The following is a 16,909-nucleotide window of genomic DNA, read 5'->3' as shown; positions in this document are numbered from 1 at the left end:
AATGATCTCTCACGGCATGGGCAAACTTGGTGCACCTTAGGCATTATGGTTGCTAAGAGGGATATTGCACAGAAATGGGGGCGGCAGATACACCTACACTGGCGCAATGGTTTAGGGATATGCTGATGATGACAGAGTGGGCAGTATATACGATTAGGACTAGTCCACGTAAATGGAATAAGATTTGGATGCCTTGAAATGTGTATAGAGGAGATTTGTGTGACCCACTACCTGAAGACGAAATCACCAGTTCGGATGAAGAGGGCGAGGATGAATGAGTCGGATCAACTAGAAAATATAACTGAGGGTGCCGAACATGAGCCACGGTTCAGGCAAAAGAAGTGTTTTGCTGCCTCTGGTACAGTCAGTATGTCTAAGAACTTGTACGAACATATACTTCCCACGGTATCATGATGTAAACACTGTCAAAATTGCCAATTTTTGTGTTTGATTGTTGTTGATGAAAATCAATAAAAATGTTTCCCAAAAAAATCCACTCCCATTATTATCGGGGCTTGTGCAGTTAGAAGCTGGGAGTAAAGTTTTTGAAGAGGTTCTGGGTCGTCCTGGTTAGGCCTATAATATCCAACTACTGTATATAAATTGTTTAGTATTTTTAATTTCACCACTACCCATCTTATCTACTTCTGACTCTTCAATCTGGGTTCCTATTGATTTCTTTATTAAGACTGTGACTCCTTTCACAGTACAACTTTGGTTTGTGCATACCCAGCTAGCTATCCATTTTAGATTTTTAAGAAACTTTCCCCATTCTTCTTTTAACAGATGTGTTTCTTGCAATATCATTATATCACAGTCCACTATTTTCAGGTACTCCAGTATCTTAGCCCTTCTTTTCTTCAATCTGAGGCCATTGACATTCCAGAACATTATTTTAACTGATATTTAATCTCCCTTTTTTTCCCTTCTCTACTTTGTAATCTCCTCGGGTATTTATTGCATCTTTTGTTACATTTTTCTGGATTCCTTCTACCTTGTATTGCTTCCTTTGCACATATTGTTTTTTTAAATATTTTTACCCATTTTCCTCCCCACCTTGTGCACTTTTTTTTATTTATTTCATTTGTTTTTTCTAGTGCCCCCCCCCCCTCCCTGGAAAAGCCTCCCCTAACTCTTCTTGGGGCATTTCCTGGCCTCTCTTAGAGCTCCTCACTCTTTTTTTGACATGCTTTCCATAATATGCCATGTAGATCCTACTTTTGTGATTTAATTTGCTCTATAAAGTTTTCTACCTCCTTTGGGTTTCTGGTATTGTGCATTTTATTTTGCGACATTATTCTTAGTGCTGCTGGGAAACGCATTTGAACTGTTGCTCATAATGACTTGAGTTGCTGCATGTACTGGCCTAGCTGCCATTGTCCATCTTGCAATGTCTTGGTTATATCCGATCTAATTTTACAAGACAAGTCATTTTGGGAGAATGAGCCTGCTTTCAGGCCCTCGCTCAAGATTCGTTCTTTAAGTGTATAAGTCTTAAAGTTTACGAGGATCTTCCTGGGGTTCTTCCTGGTCTTATTCCTACCAAATGGCTCCCGATGGACTCTCTGATTATCCTCTGCAAGGTCAGTGGACTTTGACCATGGTATTACGTCACCTAGTAATTTGATTGTGAACGCTTTAATATCTTTGCCTTCTAGGCCTTCAGGTACATTTAATAATCTTAAATTGTTCTTTCTTGCTTGCTTTTCCATTGCTACTGCGGGGGTGTGGCACACAAGAACTCACTAAAACTTGTCCATCTCTCGCAAGGCTGTTACCATAAAACTGACCCTCTATCAGGTAAGGTATGAAGGTGGCTTCCTGGGACACATGGCTGGTTCCATTTTGGAGGACAGGTAGTCGCATCTTAACTGCCTAACATAATTACCAGGTGTGACTGAAATCCTTGGCATGCAAAACTGCTGCATTAACTCTCAGTTTGCAGGCTATATCTGGTTTTACTGCATATGGTGCACAAAACAGTTTAATAGAGGTCTGAATTGTGCTGCCATGGCAGTGGCTGGAGGTGCACCCCTTTGCTGTGCTTTTGGCTAGAGGGACGAAAGTCCAGCCCAGGTGACACTGCAGACCCTGCTTTTGGGAAGAGTGCCAAACACATTGATACAGTCACCTTCCATCTCTGGAGGCTTCGCTAGTGCCCCTACCTCACTAGCTGCACTACTCACAACAGTTCCATGGACAGCTGGGGTGAAGGAGGCTTCGTGGGAAGCCAGAAATAACTGTTTTCCAAGCAGTTCTACTCATTCAAGCAGATTCAAACTGATCTACAAACAAAATGGCCAAATCAGGTAACTTCATAAATGTCATTACTGGAAATTATGAGTCTCAATGACTGCAATGTCGGCTAATCTAAAACATGAACACCTAAATGAGAATTGGTTGGTGGGAGGTTGACCATTGAAATTCGAACTGTGTAGTGCACCTTAATGGCATGAGCTCTAGCAGACAGCTGAACCTGTCTATATCTCGACCCAATAAAGAGGAAACACATATCATTGGACAATCATGTGTGCAATATTGGAAACAGGCTATGCCTATGTTAGCTGACCCATGTGAACTACTCATTTCCACTCCAGTTTACAGATATCACACAGAACAACTGTATTTGAGATTCACAGTTTCCATGGGTCAAACGCTGTATGTGGCTAGCTCCAGGCTGGAAACAACTAACAAAGCTCCTTCTTTCTGACCTAGCTACTACAACAGAGTGAATATTGGGCAGGCCTCACAGTCTGGTGTCCAGTTGTGGACCTTCTGCCATTCCTCTAGAAAGTGAGGAAGCTCTGATGTAGTAACGTCCAAACTTCCCATGATTAATATATACTTAAAGTAAAGTTTATCTTCTGGCTGCACAGACTACCATTCTCACTACTAACCTATTCAGCCTGGGCTTAATGTATTCTATATTCTGCATGAAAATGTGTGAAAAGCTGCAGAGTTGATTACAAGAAGGGTTGTAATCTGAAACAAGTTTTATTTCACGAGAGCAAGCATAAAAATACCTTGCCTGATTCACAAAGGGCATCTGCACTCGGTCCTGCGGCCATGAGGGAATCTCTGTTCTCGAGGTGGAATATTCGCCATAAGAATATCCATGGCAGAGATTCTGCCCCAATTGTGGAGACGAGTATGGAGTCCCTTTGTGAATCAGGCCCCTCATCTTTAAAGTATTTTTTAAAATCAGTTGAGGTATACTAATCAGAGTAAATAATCTATGGAGGTGGGGTGCTTTTGCCATGTGAAGGACTAAGCTTGTTGCGCAAGTTACTCCCTTAATGCCCAAATCACAACAATATGGTTAAAATTCATATGGCACTGCTCGTTGCAATAGTGTACAGTGTGCCAAATTGGATATTCTTAAAAGACAATGTAAGGAATAATTACGCTTTTTGGAATATTGTGATACATAAAATCTCACTTTAACAATATGTTCACCTGCAAAATTAAAAGACTTCCTTCCCTTCATCTTGTTGCAATAACCTACCTGTCTCTTCATAATTTCTACAGTCACGCTTCACTGGCCTGCTACATGTACATCTGAACATTCACGTTAAAAAAAAAAACATACAGCACAGTTTAATCGTAACAATGCACTGCCACTTTACATCACAGATATTGCACCTGGGTTTCTTACAAGGTTTATATTTTTTGTCGGATGCATATCACATTTTATGTACACTTGAGCTATGCTTACCATCTCGTAAATGTAGGGGAAAAGCAAATCTCCAAAGTATTCGGTTGCCTCGAGCGGAAGCTGTGCTGGCAAGTTATCAATTGAACACATAAGAATCCCACAGCCTTCCACACTAAAAAACAAACAGCAAAATCATCACTTGAAGATATCCCCGCACACCAAATTAAATTTCCAAATTTTTTGAGATAAGGTTTCTGCCTTTAGAAGATTGTTCAATTTACATAAGTTACATGAATAATCAAGCTTTCCAACCTGTCATGAACGATGTGCTGGTGAGCATCATACATGCAAAATGGTGCGTCAATGGACGTACACTCAGTCATGAATTCAATAGATCCGCCTGTATCTGCTGAGATGTCTCCAATTGCAAGTAACCTGACAAAAAAAAATACATGTTGACACCAAATGCACAACTGCCCTTGAAATGTAAGCCTTTCCCCCCACTGACACATGCCCAGCATTTCTCTGCACAGGAGCCAAAAATGCATCACTATCAGGCCAGATTTTTAACCTTCAGAACTCAATGGAAATTGGGCAATTTTTGTAGCAAGTATTACCTGTGGTTCCTCGAACTTTGAGAACAAAACATTTGTATATTCGGTGAGTTCGAATAACCTTCTTTTTAGGTGTTGAATCTCTGCAGGTAGCAACGAATAGCCAAGGCTTACACTTTTTAGGTGGGACACGGTTAACAGTATAATGCCACACAATGTCAATGCAGCATTAACATTTTTAATGAAAAGTATTAGACTTTAATTCACATTGAAGGTTTAGTAGCCTATTAAACATGCCTTTCTTTAGTAACCATAAGCTTGCCACGACAGGATAGGGGATCCTATTCAGATCAATACTCCTATAGTTGCAAGATTAGACGTATAGATGACATAGAACACAAAAGAGGTGATGGGAGGAATGCTTGTAATTTGTGTAACCATTGGCTATCTCTTGGGTTACCATTCCAAACCATTGTTCTTTTGCCCAATTTAGATTAGACCCAGCTATATGCTAATCAGCCTTGACCCTGCTCAAATAAATAGAGTCCAGCCTAAAATGCCACGTTAGGTTTTCTCTGAACCGGAACACAAGCAACCCAACTCAGATCTTCCCCAACTGCTCTTCAAGCGGCATAAGAGGACCTGCACCACTGGCCCTTGAGAGACCCATCTAGTCCTGGTTGTCAGCTGAAGACAGGGCATCAGGTGGCTTCTCCTTCCAATTGTTCATGATTTTGTAGTGGACACCTCCCAGGTCCAAGGTGTTATTCTCGGTCTCTCTCTAATACAGAGATGTATGTGGATGGAAAGCTCTAGATGCCAAGCACCCGTGGCCAATCCTAGGATCCGTTTACCACTTCATTCAACTCCTCCATAACATTCTTATCAATCCAAATTGGCGCTTTCAAGTTTTCTCTGTAAAGAGCTCTTCTGTGACTCTCAGCTCCAACCTTAGCTGACACCACTGCCAAATATATCTTTCAGCCAAAATGTCAAAGAGGAGCCCATCCTGCGTTGGGTCCAGATGTCTGGGATTCCTACTTTGTTCAGGTAGTTGGTCTGGGCTGGTCCGAGTCCAGGTGCAGTGTGACAGCTAATTAAATGCAGATTTGCTTCACGATTCCTTTCTTCTCATGAAGTGAATCAATCACTGATAACTGATCCCTTTGGGGAGACATAGTTCATTCTCTTCGGGAGCAGAGTAATTAACTTGGGCCAGCAGGTGGGACAAAGGCCTGGAATCTGATTATGAGCTTAGCCAGAGAAATATGAAATTTCTTGATGACCCATTAGATGTACATGTATGTTATTGGAATCTGCTAAATCAAATTCGGTATGCATGTTTTACCCCAGTTTGACACATCGGATGAGCGTGGAGGACTAAGTAGAGCAAAACCTCACTTTAAGGCAGATTTCACCTACATGTCTAAGCACAGTGAAAAAACGACAGATTTTACAATAAACTCAACAGACCTATCTATGAATGCCCCCTAATATTATAAGAACCACCCCAGGTCAGCAACAATCCTTGCAGAGAATTCTTCTCCATCAACATACATGTGCGCAATTACTGGGCTGCATACAACAGTAGTCTCACATATGCAGCCTGCACATGAGCGCACAAGTATGTACAAACAGGCTCACGTGTAACCATCTCAGTGTCCCTTACCCCACCTGTGCTACAGTGATCTTGTCTTAAAAAGTGGACACTGGCGGAACCCATACTCTGTTCAATTATAGTGAAATTACATTGAGTGAGACTCGCCCACAGCAAAGGTTCAAAAACTGGGTTTTCAAAAGCAAAAAATTCTAGTGGCTAAGCAGCCCCCATTCGCAGCAATATGTTTCCACCTGGCTACCCCAAGTGCAACTCTTGCTTCATCCACGGTTCTGTGTTGCTCTCTCTCGCCCATGTACTTCTCCACCACTTGACTCCGTGATGTGCTCCAGCCCCAGGTGTTTTTCTCCCCACACTGCTTTCTCCCCCATATGGATCTCCCACCAGGTCCACATTGCTATGTCTCTCTCTGCGTCTGTTTGCTTCCCCCCCTACCCACACTCAACGTCACTCTCTCTCTTGCCCAATTGTTTTTCTCCTCTCCCAAACCACACTCCCCCATGTTGCTTCTAGTGTCACTTCTCCCACCCTCGTCCTTTGTGTTGCTTCCACCTCCTGTATGTCTTCCTTCCATTCACTATATATACACACTTTTTTGTGTTTCTTTTTTAATTTACCGATCCAACTTAGACCAAGCATCATTTTGTAGGCATGCACATGCGTTGAGCATACCTTAAAAAAATTATGCAGGCTGCTGCATCATAGACATTTTAAAAACGTTTATTCTTCTCTAGCCATGCTGTACAGCATTGCTAAAATATACAGGCAAAGCAATAGGTCACTAAGGAGAGACTTACTGGCTTTGCCAATGCGTGTTCTTATTTATAATCATATGCAAATGAAGTAGAAGTTTTGAAAGTAAATAAAAAGTAAACACGAGTACAATAACTCTGTGGGTAAATGCACCTCTATAGAGATCTGTGAGTATTGTGATGGACACCGGTTTGAATCCAAGACAGCTAGTCTGTTGAAGCTAGATTAGGGTTGAGTGTCAATAAAAAGATGATACCAGAGAAGAGGGTTTTAAGTTTTCGGGATCTACAGGCGCTCAAGCAAAGTAAACGTAATAAGTTTTTATCAGGAGTAATGGTGCAAGCAGGGAGAGGAGACCATTGAGAACCCCACAATTAGAGCGTAACAAATACACCCTTACAACATAAACACAAAATCCTGCGCACTCAGAAAGAGTCTCAACAACAATGTGACAATAAATTCGAATTAGCACAAAGAGAAATTTTTGTCCACCGTCGTTTTCATAGAGGTTCATGTGTCTCTCCTTTTTATTAGGTCATCAAATAGGTAAACTTATATACAGCCAGCCGACACGTGTTTCGTTGTAGGACTGTACATACACAGAGACTACAACTCTTCAGGGCTCAATGGCTGAAACGTCAATACCCCAATTCCGGTGATATTTCCAACCCGGAAGGGTACCCCTTATGGTGTAAACCACGAGAGAAGTTGTCACCGCTATATCTCAGAAATCTCAATCCAATGGATGAAGAGTTGTAGTCTCTGTGTATGTACAGTCCTACAACGAAACACGTGTCGGCTGGCTGTATATAAGTTTACCTATTTGATGACCTAATAAAAAGGAGAGACACATGAACCTCCATGAAAACGACGCTGGACAAAAATTTCTCTTTGTGCTAATTCGAATTTATGGTCACGTCAATAAAAAGATAACTGTAAGTGGAGCCACAAGACATAAAATATAAACATAGCAATCTATTTAAAACACAGGTTAATAGTCTTATTTATAAGATACAGACAGGTAAACAACAAATAGGAATATGTCATGTAACTATGGAATCATTTTACAGAATAAACAAATGCAGTTTTAAAAGACTACATTTATGTATGAACCAACACATTAAAAGGACATGCAGTGGGATTTTTTGTGTTTCAAGAGTTCTATATAGGGCTGACAAGGCATAATCAAAGCAGTGTAAAAGAGGCATAAGTTACGAATATTACAGACTTGTTGCGGGTCGGGTCACAGTACAATAGATAATATGGGGAAAATAGTTGATTTGTGAGCTACGTGATTAGAGTCCGGAGGGTTGAGATATCGATCGAGGAGAAAATCTTATGTCTTTTGAAGCTCATAAGCTCATAAAGGAAGGGAGGAAGGGCGCCTCCGGATATGGACTGGGAGGGAGTTCAAGATTTTGGGGGCTTTGCCCAAAAAGGAGCTTGCAAGGGATTTTTGTTTGTGATTTTTGGTGGGATGAGAAGAAGAGTTTTGGTGCTTCTTAGATTTCTTGTTTGGCCTACTTTTGAGAGTTTGGATGCAAGGTAGGCTGGTTTCCCGGTATGTAGGACTTTATGAGTGAGGCAGGCCATTTTGTAGGAGCAGTATCCTTTGATCGAGAGACACTTAAGGTTTTTCAGGGACGTGTAGATGTGATTGTCTTGTTACTCCGAAGACAATCCTTGCTGCTGCATTTAGTATGGCTCTCAGAGGGACTGGGTGTTACTTTGCAGTGCCAGGGAGGGTGGTCTTCCCCAAGTCCAATCTAGACAGTATCATCGCTTGTGTGGGATATTTAGGTTGTTCGGAGGAGGGGGTGGGGAGGAAAGGTTTGATTTTGCATAGGAGTTTTAGGTTGTATAATGCACTCTGAGATGTGTTATTTATGTGTTGTTTTATGCTCAGACTTCGGTCTAGAGTGATTCCTAGAGATTTTACAGATTCAGATAGTGTCAATGGTCTTTATCCACTCTTGGATCTGGGTGGATTGATTATTTTTGGCTATAAGCAGGATTTCCATCTCATCTTGGTTTAATTTCAGGTGGTTGTGTGACAGCCAGTTTTGGACTTTATGAGAGTAGTGAATATTTGTTGTAAGTATTCCAGTGAGGATACTTCTAGGTAAAACTGGATATAATTTGCATAGAGATGTTTGCTTGTTTAAGTATAGTGGTGAGGGGTTCCATGTATATGTTGGAGTGTAGGTGAGAGGACTGAGCCTTAGATGTCACCCCTGGTTATGGTGGATGAGTTTGAGGTGGAGTTCTTAGTTTTTATTTGTTGGGATCACTTATGAAGATATGCGGTGAACCATTTCAAGACCAGGCCATTCACTCCGATCCACTTTTTGGAGGAATTCTAGAAGATCTTGCAGGCGACCAGGTCAAAAGCCACGGATAGGTCTAGGAGGATGACTAGGTAGCATTTGTCAGTGTCCAGCGACTTGTGTATGTTGTCTGCTATGTTCAATAGGGCTATTTCTGTGCTACAACCTTTTCTAAAATCTGATTGTAGTGGGTAGAGAAGGTTGTTGGAGTACATGGGTTGGTTGAGTTGGGCGAGAAAGCATTTTCTCAAGTATTTTAGCTAGGAAGGGAATGTTGGAGACGGACCTGAAATATCGTTGAGGTCATCTAGGTCAGCACCTGGTTGCTTTAGCAAAGGAGTGACTAGAACTAGTTTCAGGCAGTTAGGCATCACCCCACTGCTCAGGGAGCTATTTATTACTTTACTCCATTGAGGTGCCAGGGCCCGTCTGTGTTCGTAAGGCGTCCCTTCTGGATCCCAGCTGCGGACCCTTTCAGGTCAGCTTCCTGCTGATTACGGGTTGAGCTGCGGGACTTGAGAGTGGCAGCTGCCGCTTTGGACAGCACTTTCGGCGGCATCCTGCTTTTGAGAGCTGGGGGCGTAAGGCAATGGCCCGGAGAACAGCTGCCAGGCTTAGATGCAGAGAATGCCACACGGAACACCGACCCAGGTGAGCAGCGGCTAGAATGGTAAACAGCCCGCCAAAACCACCAGAGCTTCAAGGGCACTCCAGGTCTGACAGAGGCCAAGCGGAAAGTAGGAGCCATAGACAGACTCGCTTCTTTTCCTGGTGAATAAATGATCAGATTTTAGCAGGTATTGCGCGAACAGGACAGAACGGTCATTTCAGGGGTCCACTGTGGTTCAGGAGAGCAGAACGCCACCTCACTCGGCCGAGAGCACGGCAGCCATCTTGCTCCTCAAAAAAAAGCAATCCTCTGCCGCTGCAAATAATCCCTACCCCCGTGCTATCCTGGTATGTTTTAACAATTTCCTTGTCCGTGAACGCATATTTGACCTTGCTAGGCCTAATAAGAAGCGATCTGCTAAGGACTGCCAATTCTTTGTCTGTCCGGACTTTTGTTCAGAGACGGTTGATCGCCGCTGGCATCTCCGGCAACAGATTTCTCTATTCCAGGGTAAGGGGGCCCAGGCATTTTTGCTCTTTCCGGCAAAATTAAAAGTGATTTTTAAGGGTCAGACAAAGTTTTTTCTGTCGGAGATATCTGCTAAGGAATTTCTGGATTCAATATAGCCTGAGTTAGGCAATGTATTTCTTTGTTCTTTAAATGCAGGGTAGTAGTCATTTGTTTTCGTGTCTTTTTCTTTTTTTTGTGAGGTCCTGAGTGGTATATATAAAATTCTGAACTCTTTTTTCTAGCTGATGTTTTAGGGTCATCTGTTATCTGGATAGGGGGAAACTGCCAGTTCAGTGGAGTGCAGGGATACGCTTACTCAACCCTCACAAGGACCATGGTCCTGATGCTCCGTATGGGGGGTGAGGGGTGTGGGGGTGTACTGGGTGGGTGGGCTCAGTTGGGGTGGGCGGGGAGATTGGGGTGGGTTGTTGGGTGGTGTGGTGGTGGAGGGCGGAGGTGATCAGATCTAAGGTTACCGACAGTGGTTTGTGTTTTTCAAATGTATTTAATGTGATGCCAATTTTCTCATTTCTCTTTAAAACAAGCTGGATTGCAATCATGTGTGCTATAAAATGTTTAACAGTTTTCCAGGGCTATTTGTTTTTGATTACATTTTATGGCTGTTCCTAGATTGACATGTGCAACATGGAATATCTGCGGATTGAACGACCCTAAAAAACGCAGGATTTTTCATAAGATGCTGCAGGTGATGCAGGTGGATCTAATCTGCCTGCAGGAAACCCATATTCCTTGGGGTAGCCGTGCTCATCTTAGATTTTTGGGTTATGATTTAGTGGCCTGCACCCAACAAACTTCTACAATTAGGGGTGTTGCTATCATCTTAAAAACCGGGGTTGGGTGTGTCAAAAGGGTAAAGCAAGATAATTTTGGTAGATGGTTAGTAGTAGAGTTATTGGTTAATGGTCGTTTGCTTTCTGTCTGTTCGATATATGCTTCTAATCTTGATGAGCCGCAGGTTCTGAGGAATTTAAATCTAGAGTTAGCTACTTGGTCCCATCCAATGTTTTTTTGCGGGGATTTTAACATCAATATCCCTAGTCACTTAGATATAATCAAACATAGCGCATTTGTCGGACGAAGGCCTCAATTTTATAAGGCGCTCCGGATTCTTCTTATTGAACATGGTCTGATAGATCTTTGGCACTATCACCATTCAAATCAAGAGGGCTATACCTTCTATTCAATACCCCATAAAAAATGGTTCATATTGATTTTGTCTTTACCTCTGTTCAAACTGCAGGGTCTACCAAGATCGAAATTAACCCAAGGACTATATCTGACCATAATCCCATTATTTTCAGTTGTCCATGGGATCGTCCTGTTAATCAAATCAAACCATGGACGTTCGATAGGAAACTTCTATTAGATAAATTGTATCAGGAACAGCTCACTGTTTGGATCTCAGAGTTTTTTTTAAATTACTAGTAGCCCTGCATCGGTTCGGTATTGTCTGGGATATATTTAAAGCCGCATTGCGCGGTAAAACTAAGATTTGCCTCCTATCGTTGGAAAACAGAGCAGCACCTTGTTAAAACTAGACTCGCAGCCCTTCAACAAGCCAAATTGGATCTAAGTCTTAATATTCGTATGGGGTAAGATTTAGCAGCAAGTTCGAAATTGGTTGCTATAGCAAAGTCCAACTTACTAGAGCCTTTTTATAAAGATATAGCGGCCAAGTATTCCCAATTTCGAACTTCTATGTATGAGCTGGGGAAAATTCTGGTAAGGTTCTAGCAAAACGTCTACAACAAAGGGCTGTAGCTAGTCAGATTATTAGGGTTAAAGACCAGTCTGGTATTATTCAAGACACACCCAGTGGTGTTGTAAATGCCTTTGTTAATTTTTATTCGATCTTACACAGAGGATACGAATATAACTCTACAACAACAAACTAACTTGGACCAATTTTTTCAATCTATGGACACTCAGACGGTTACAGACGATCAGAATCATATTCTGGCTTAGCCTATTAGTTGGGAGGAAGTTGTAATTGCTATGAAATCCCTTTCCAATGGTAAAGCTGCCGGGCCGGATCTTATCCATCTAGAATTTTATAAGACTTTCTCATACTTATTTAAACCGCAAATGTTAGAGGTTTTTCGCCTTGCCCAGACTGGGTCTGTCCCTAATTCTTGGCGACAGTCGACAATTGTCCTCTTTAAAAAGAAAGGCAAGGACGAACTAAACCCTGCATCATACCGGCCGATAGCGCTAATTAATACAGATAGCAAAATTTACTCAAGGATATTGGCCTTTCATTTAACTCAAACAATTCTTCCCTTGGTTTCTATCCGTCAGCATGGGTTTATTCCCGGCCGGGATACGACGGATCACATCAGGCGTATTGTTGCCCTGCTAGACTGGGCAAAGGTCACAAACTCCGCCCTCGGGGTGATCCTATTGGACGCCGAGAAGGCGTTCGACAGGGTCTCCTGGCGGTATTTATGGGGTGTCTTGCGCTGGAAGGGTTACACATCGGAGTTTATTCAGGCTTTACAAGCTCTGTATATATCCCCAACTGCTACAATTCGTATTTCTGGTAATGAATCACATTATTTTCCTATTAGCAGGGGCACCAGACAAGGATGCCCCTGTTCTCCCCTTCTTTTTACCTTGTTTATCGATCCCTTTTTGTTTGATAGAAAAATCCCAGACTATTTCTCCTATCAGTGTTCATGGAATTGAATACAAGGCATTGGCATATGCCGACAATATTATATTATTAACTGATAATGTTGCCCGATCTTTTCCTGCATTGGAGACTCTGGCAGCTCAATTTGGCTTAATTTCGGGCAATAAGTTAAATATCACAAAGACGCAAATCTTGCAATCCGCGGCTATGCCAATTTCTCATGTTCCTATAACTACATTGGCAACATATCTCGGTATTCAAATCTCGCCTGACGTAGATCAGATCCTGGACCTGAATTACCCTCCCATTATTGATTTACTTCATAATAAGTTAGAGAGGCTGGATCATCTACATCTTTCGTTATTTGGCCGATGTAATATTCTTAAACTGTTTGTCCTTCCTAAATTTTTATATCTTTTCAGATCTATTCCACTTTTAATCCCAGTTTAATTTTAACAAGAGCAGAAAGGATATGTCAACGATTCTTATGGTCATATCGTAAACCAAGGAGGGCGGCTAAGTGGACCTGTCTCCCTCAGGATCGTGGGGGCTGGACAGTTCCGAATTTAATGTATTTTTATTGGGCAGCCATGATCCAACATTTCGCTCTTCCTCTGTTAGGAGATACTGCTGAGCTTCCGTTACATCTGTCACCATCAATATATTCAATATCATTGGGAGATGCCACAAAAGGTGTACTAACTCGTATCCTTGAACCGAGTTATTTAAAAAAAAAACTACATTTAAGGTATTGTGGGCATTATTCTCGGTTTGGCAAAAAGTTTGTCGCCATTTTCATATTCCTAAGCTTAATTATTATACCCCATTAAATGCCTCGGGGTTACTTCCAGTAATATTTCAAGAGGGGGTGGCAATTACTTGGACATCTCTTGGTTTGAAGGAGATTGGCGATCTGGCTGATCTTGGGCAAATGGCTTCTTTTTTTCTGAAGGAGAAATTCCATCTGCAGTCTAACCATTTTGTTAAATACCTGCAATTCAGAGGTTTTCTTGATAAGAAGCTCCCTCTAAATTTAACAATGTTTAAAAAAATCACTATAGTTGAATTTATAAGAAGGAAAGTAAAAATTGGCAGTTTATACCAGTCTTTTCTATCTCAACTTCCAGATGATTTAGATGACCAGAACAATAAGTGGGCGATTAAATTTGGAGTACCCTCTATCGACTTAAAATTTCCGTTGGTTTTAGCCAGGTCTGTTTTGGTTTCAGGTACTCTCCGTTCGCAAAGTTATATGGCCATGTTTAACCTTTATTATACGCCTGCAAAACTTGTTAGATGGGGGTTGTTAGTGGGGGCAAAGGGTCGTTCTGTGCAAGATGTAAATTTCCGTCTGCAGACTCTGTTCATATGTTCTATGACTGTCCGGAGTTATCTTTCTTTATCAACCAAATTGAAACTTTTCTTACCCAGATAACTCAACTTCAGTTAAAATCTCGGCGGAAATGGTAATCACTGGCTATGAATATTCTATGGCCCGAAAGAACAAGATATCTGCAAGCTTTTCTGTTTATCGCTATGGCTATGGTCAGACTCTGCATTACATCACTCTGGATAAATCCTGAACCTCCTACTTTTTGTCATTGGAAGGCCAGGATGTTGGCCTGGTTCAAACTAGAGACTTCTGTTCAGGCGTTCAGAGGAAAGAAAAGACGTTTAACTGCTTCTAAGAACTGGGCACCATTTGAAATGTGGTTGGCAAATTAATAATGTCATTTAATTATTATTGTATAATTTCTTATGTATAAATTATGTAAGACTCATGTTTGTTTGTTTAACCTGTCTCCCACCACCACGGGATAAAATGAAAAAAAATCAATAAATAAAAAAAAATAAAAGAAGAGGTGCTAGGGCCCAGTTGAGGTTCTCAGCAGCGGAGGCCTGAAGAGGATCTGATAGGTGAGCGGTGGGTTTGGGATTTGCGATCATCTTTGAGATGTCCACCTTCGTGAGTGAGTGAGTTGAATGTCCTCCAGGTTCAGTGAGTTGAGTTGATAGTGATCCTGGATCTAAATTGGATCTAGAGGACTGAGTTTGGGTGGCCGTTCCTTGGCAGTTCGGCAAATGTGAAGTCAAGTTACTTCTCTCCATTCTGAGGGGAGGGTTTCCAGTTGATAGAGAAGTGTAGAGGTCTAAGGAGAGTTTGATCTTAGTAATTTTATCATTGAAGAATTTCGCAAATTTGTCAATCTTCTTTGAAGGCATGGGGATATTGTTTTGCTGGTTTTGAAGTTTGCTGTTTAATCATATTGAAAAGTTCTTTGGGGCTTTTTTAGCTTTATCCAGCGCTTTATTCAGCGCTCTCCGGAAGAATATGGCTTTTTCTTTAAAAATGTGTTTTTTATATTTTCTGTGTTCCATTCTTAGCTGATGAAGGTGGGATGAGGAGGGTTTTGTTCTCCAGAGCTTTTCTGCCACTCTCAGTTTTCTTCTTTCTGCTTGAGGTCTTGTTGACCTAGGCTCTCAAGGGAGTGCCCCTATTTTTTTTTAAGTTTCCCGAGTTGTAGTGGGATGTAAGATCATCTGTTGAGAAGTTGTCGGTTGTAGGTGGAAGCAGACACATCATTCTGTCTTCTAGATCATCTAGGAGAGTCCGACTTATGGCTTTTTGTGTGCAAATGGGGGGGGGCTGTTCCTTTTGGTTGATATGGAACACAATGATGCAGTGGTCCGACCAATCGACAGGAAGTATGTTATCAACATTTACCGCTTCTCATGCAACTGAATAGAAATAAATATATTCTTTGATAATAAAAAGGATTAGGTGACAATAGTAATCACAACAAGAAGAGAGACCTTCTTTCCTAGTACAGTACTGTGCAAAACACACAGCCTACAATGTTTTAAGTACTCTTCTGTGAGCAAAAATGTGGGTAAATGTTTTACATGAGGATATCTCCATTCGGATATTATCAACAAATGGGATATTTCTTGTAGCAAAGGGAAAGCAAAGTCAGGTATGGTGCATGTTGTAACAAATGTGCCGCAATGGCGTCTTACTTGTGTGGCAATTCTGGGCATCCTTCGGTAGCAGCAGGTGAGGGCTTGAGTGGAGCGAGCAACTTCTGAGCATCCCAACGAGTCAGCAAACGAGGAGTGTGAGGGTCCCAGTATATTCCATTAATCAAACATGTAGTGTATGGTGCAATCTGTAAAGTAAAGCACAATGGCTAAGAATCAGACAGAAGGCTCCCTCAAACACGTTCCTACAGCTTTAGATCTTAATAGGTGTTATTCAATAATCTTTATTTTATAAAATGACAAACAATTCAAGAAGTGGGGAATATTTTATATATCTGTCTATATATATATTATATATATACACACACACACACACACACATATATACAGGATTCAGTAATCCCAATTTCTTTATAATTGGTGACTTGTGACATACCAAGTCACCTACTAGAAAGAAGAGACATTGGATTGTAACTAGTACAACCTTCCCAAAGTTTGTTTGCGAGACATCAATGAGACTGATGGGTCTGTAGATTTTCAGGGGAGCCCTTTTCTCTTTTCTTAAAGGTGGGGATGATTTCAGCGCCCCTCCAGGATAGTGGGACCTCCAGGATGGTGTTGAAGACTCTAGTTAATAATACACCCCATATTTCAGGCTCTGCTCTATACATATCTCCGGGCAGTTTGTCCAAACCAGGAGCCTTCCCTTTCTGGATTGAGTTTATGGTCAAAATAGTCTCCTCAACAGTAATGGATGTGTCCTCCATTAAGGGCAGCGAGAGCAGGACTTCCAATTAATCTATTTTTCCTTTTGATCTTCCCTATCAGGGAGTTTTTCACCCATATCAGTATGCCCCCTGCAGTGAGACCCATTGGTCCCTTCTTTGCCTCGATACTAAAGGTGGTAAAATCTAGCTTATACACTTACTCGACAGCCCTGGTCTCCTGAAATAAGCATATGTGGTATTTATCAATGAAAGCACCCCATTCAGGATCATTAAGCTTAGAATTGATACCCGCCACATTCCAAGACAGAATAGTTAGGTCACTTAAATTTGCATTATTTATCTGGGGGTCTCTGTTCAAATATTTTCCCCCACCTTCAGGAAGCATGTTGGACTGGACAATTGTACTAGGACAGTTTAAGTTATCATTTACCCGATCATTTGGTTGTGCCCCTTTTATTGCAATGAGTCCCATACCTTCACTTAATGTCCGTCTAGGGACACCATTGAGTCAATCTAGGTCAT

General features: G+C 41.6%; 1 protein-coding gene across 1 annotated transcript in view; it reads right to left on the bottom strand.

Annotated features, from left to right (window-relative positions):
* The window catches only part of AASS (aminoadipate-semialdehyde synthase), a 568,722-nt gene that overhangs the window by 273,776 nt on the left and 278,037 nt on the right, over positions 1 to 16,909 (bottom strand). The window contains exons 9-11 of the mRNA XM_086966854.1: positions 15,699 to 15,847; positions 3,968 to 4,090; positions 3,716 to 3,827 (exon numbers count right to left, since the gene is read on the bottom strand). Of these exons, the coding sequence (XP_086822980.1) occupies positions 3,716 to 3,827; positions 3,968 to 4,090; positions 15,699 to 15,847 (384 nt within the window). The remainder of the gene's footprint in view (positions 1 to 3,715; positions 3,828 to 3,967; positions 4,091 to 15,698; positions 15,848 to 16,909) is intronic.

Source organism: Lissotriton vulgaris, chromosome 1_1, assembly GCF_964263255.1.
Source record: "Lissotriton vulgaris chromosome 1_1, aLisVul1.2, whole genome shotgun sequence".
Lineage (NCBI taxonomy): Eukaryota > Metazoa > Chordata > Amphibia > Caudata > Salamandridae > Lissotriton > Lissotriton vulgaris.
The sequence above is the reverse complement of the archived record's forward strand: the minus strand, read 5'-3'. Positions and strand labels throughout refer to the sequence as shown.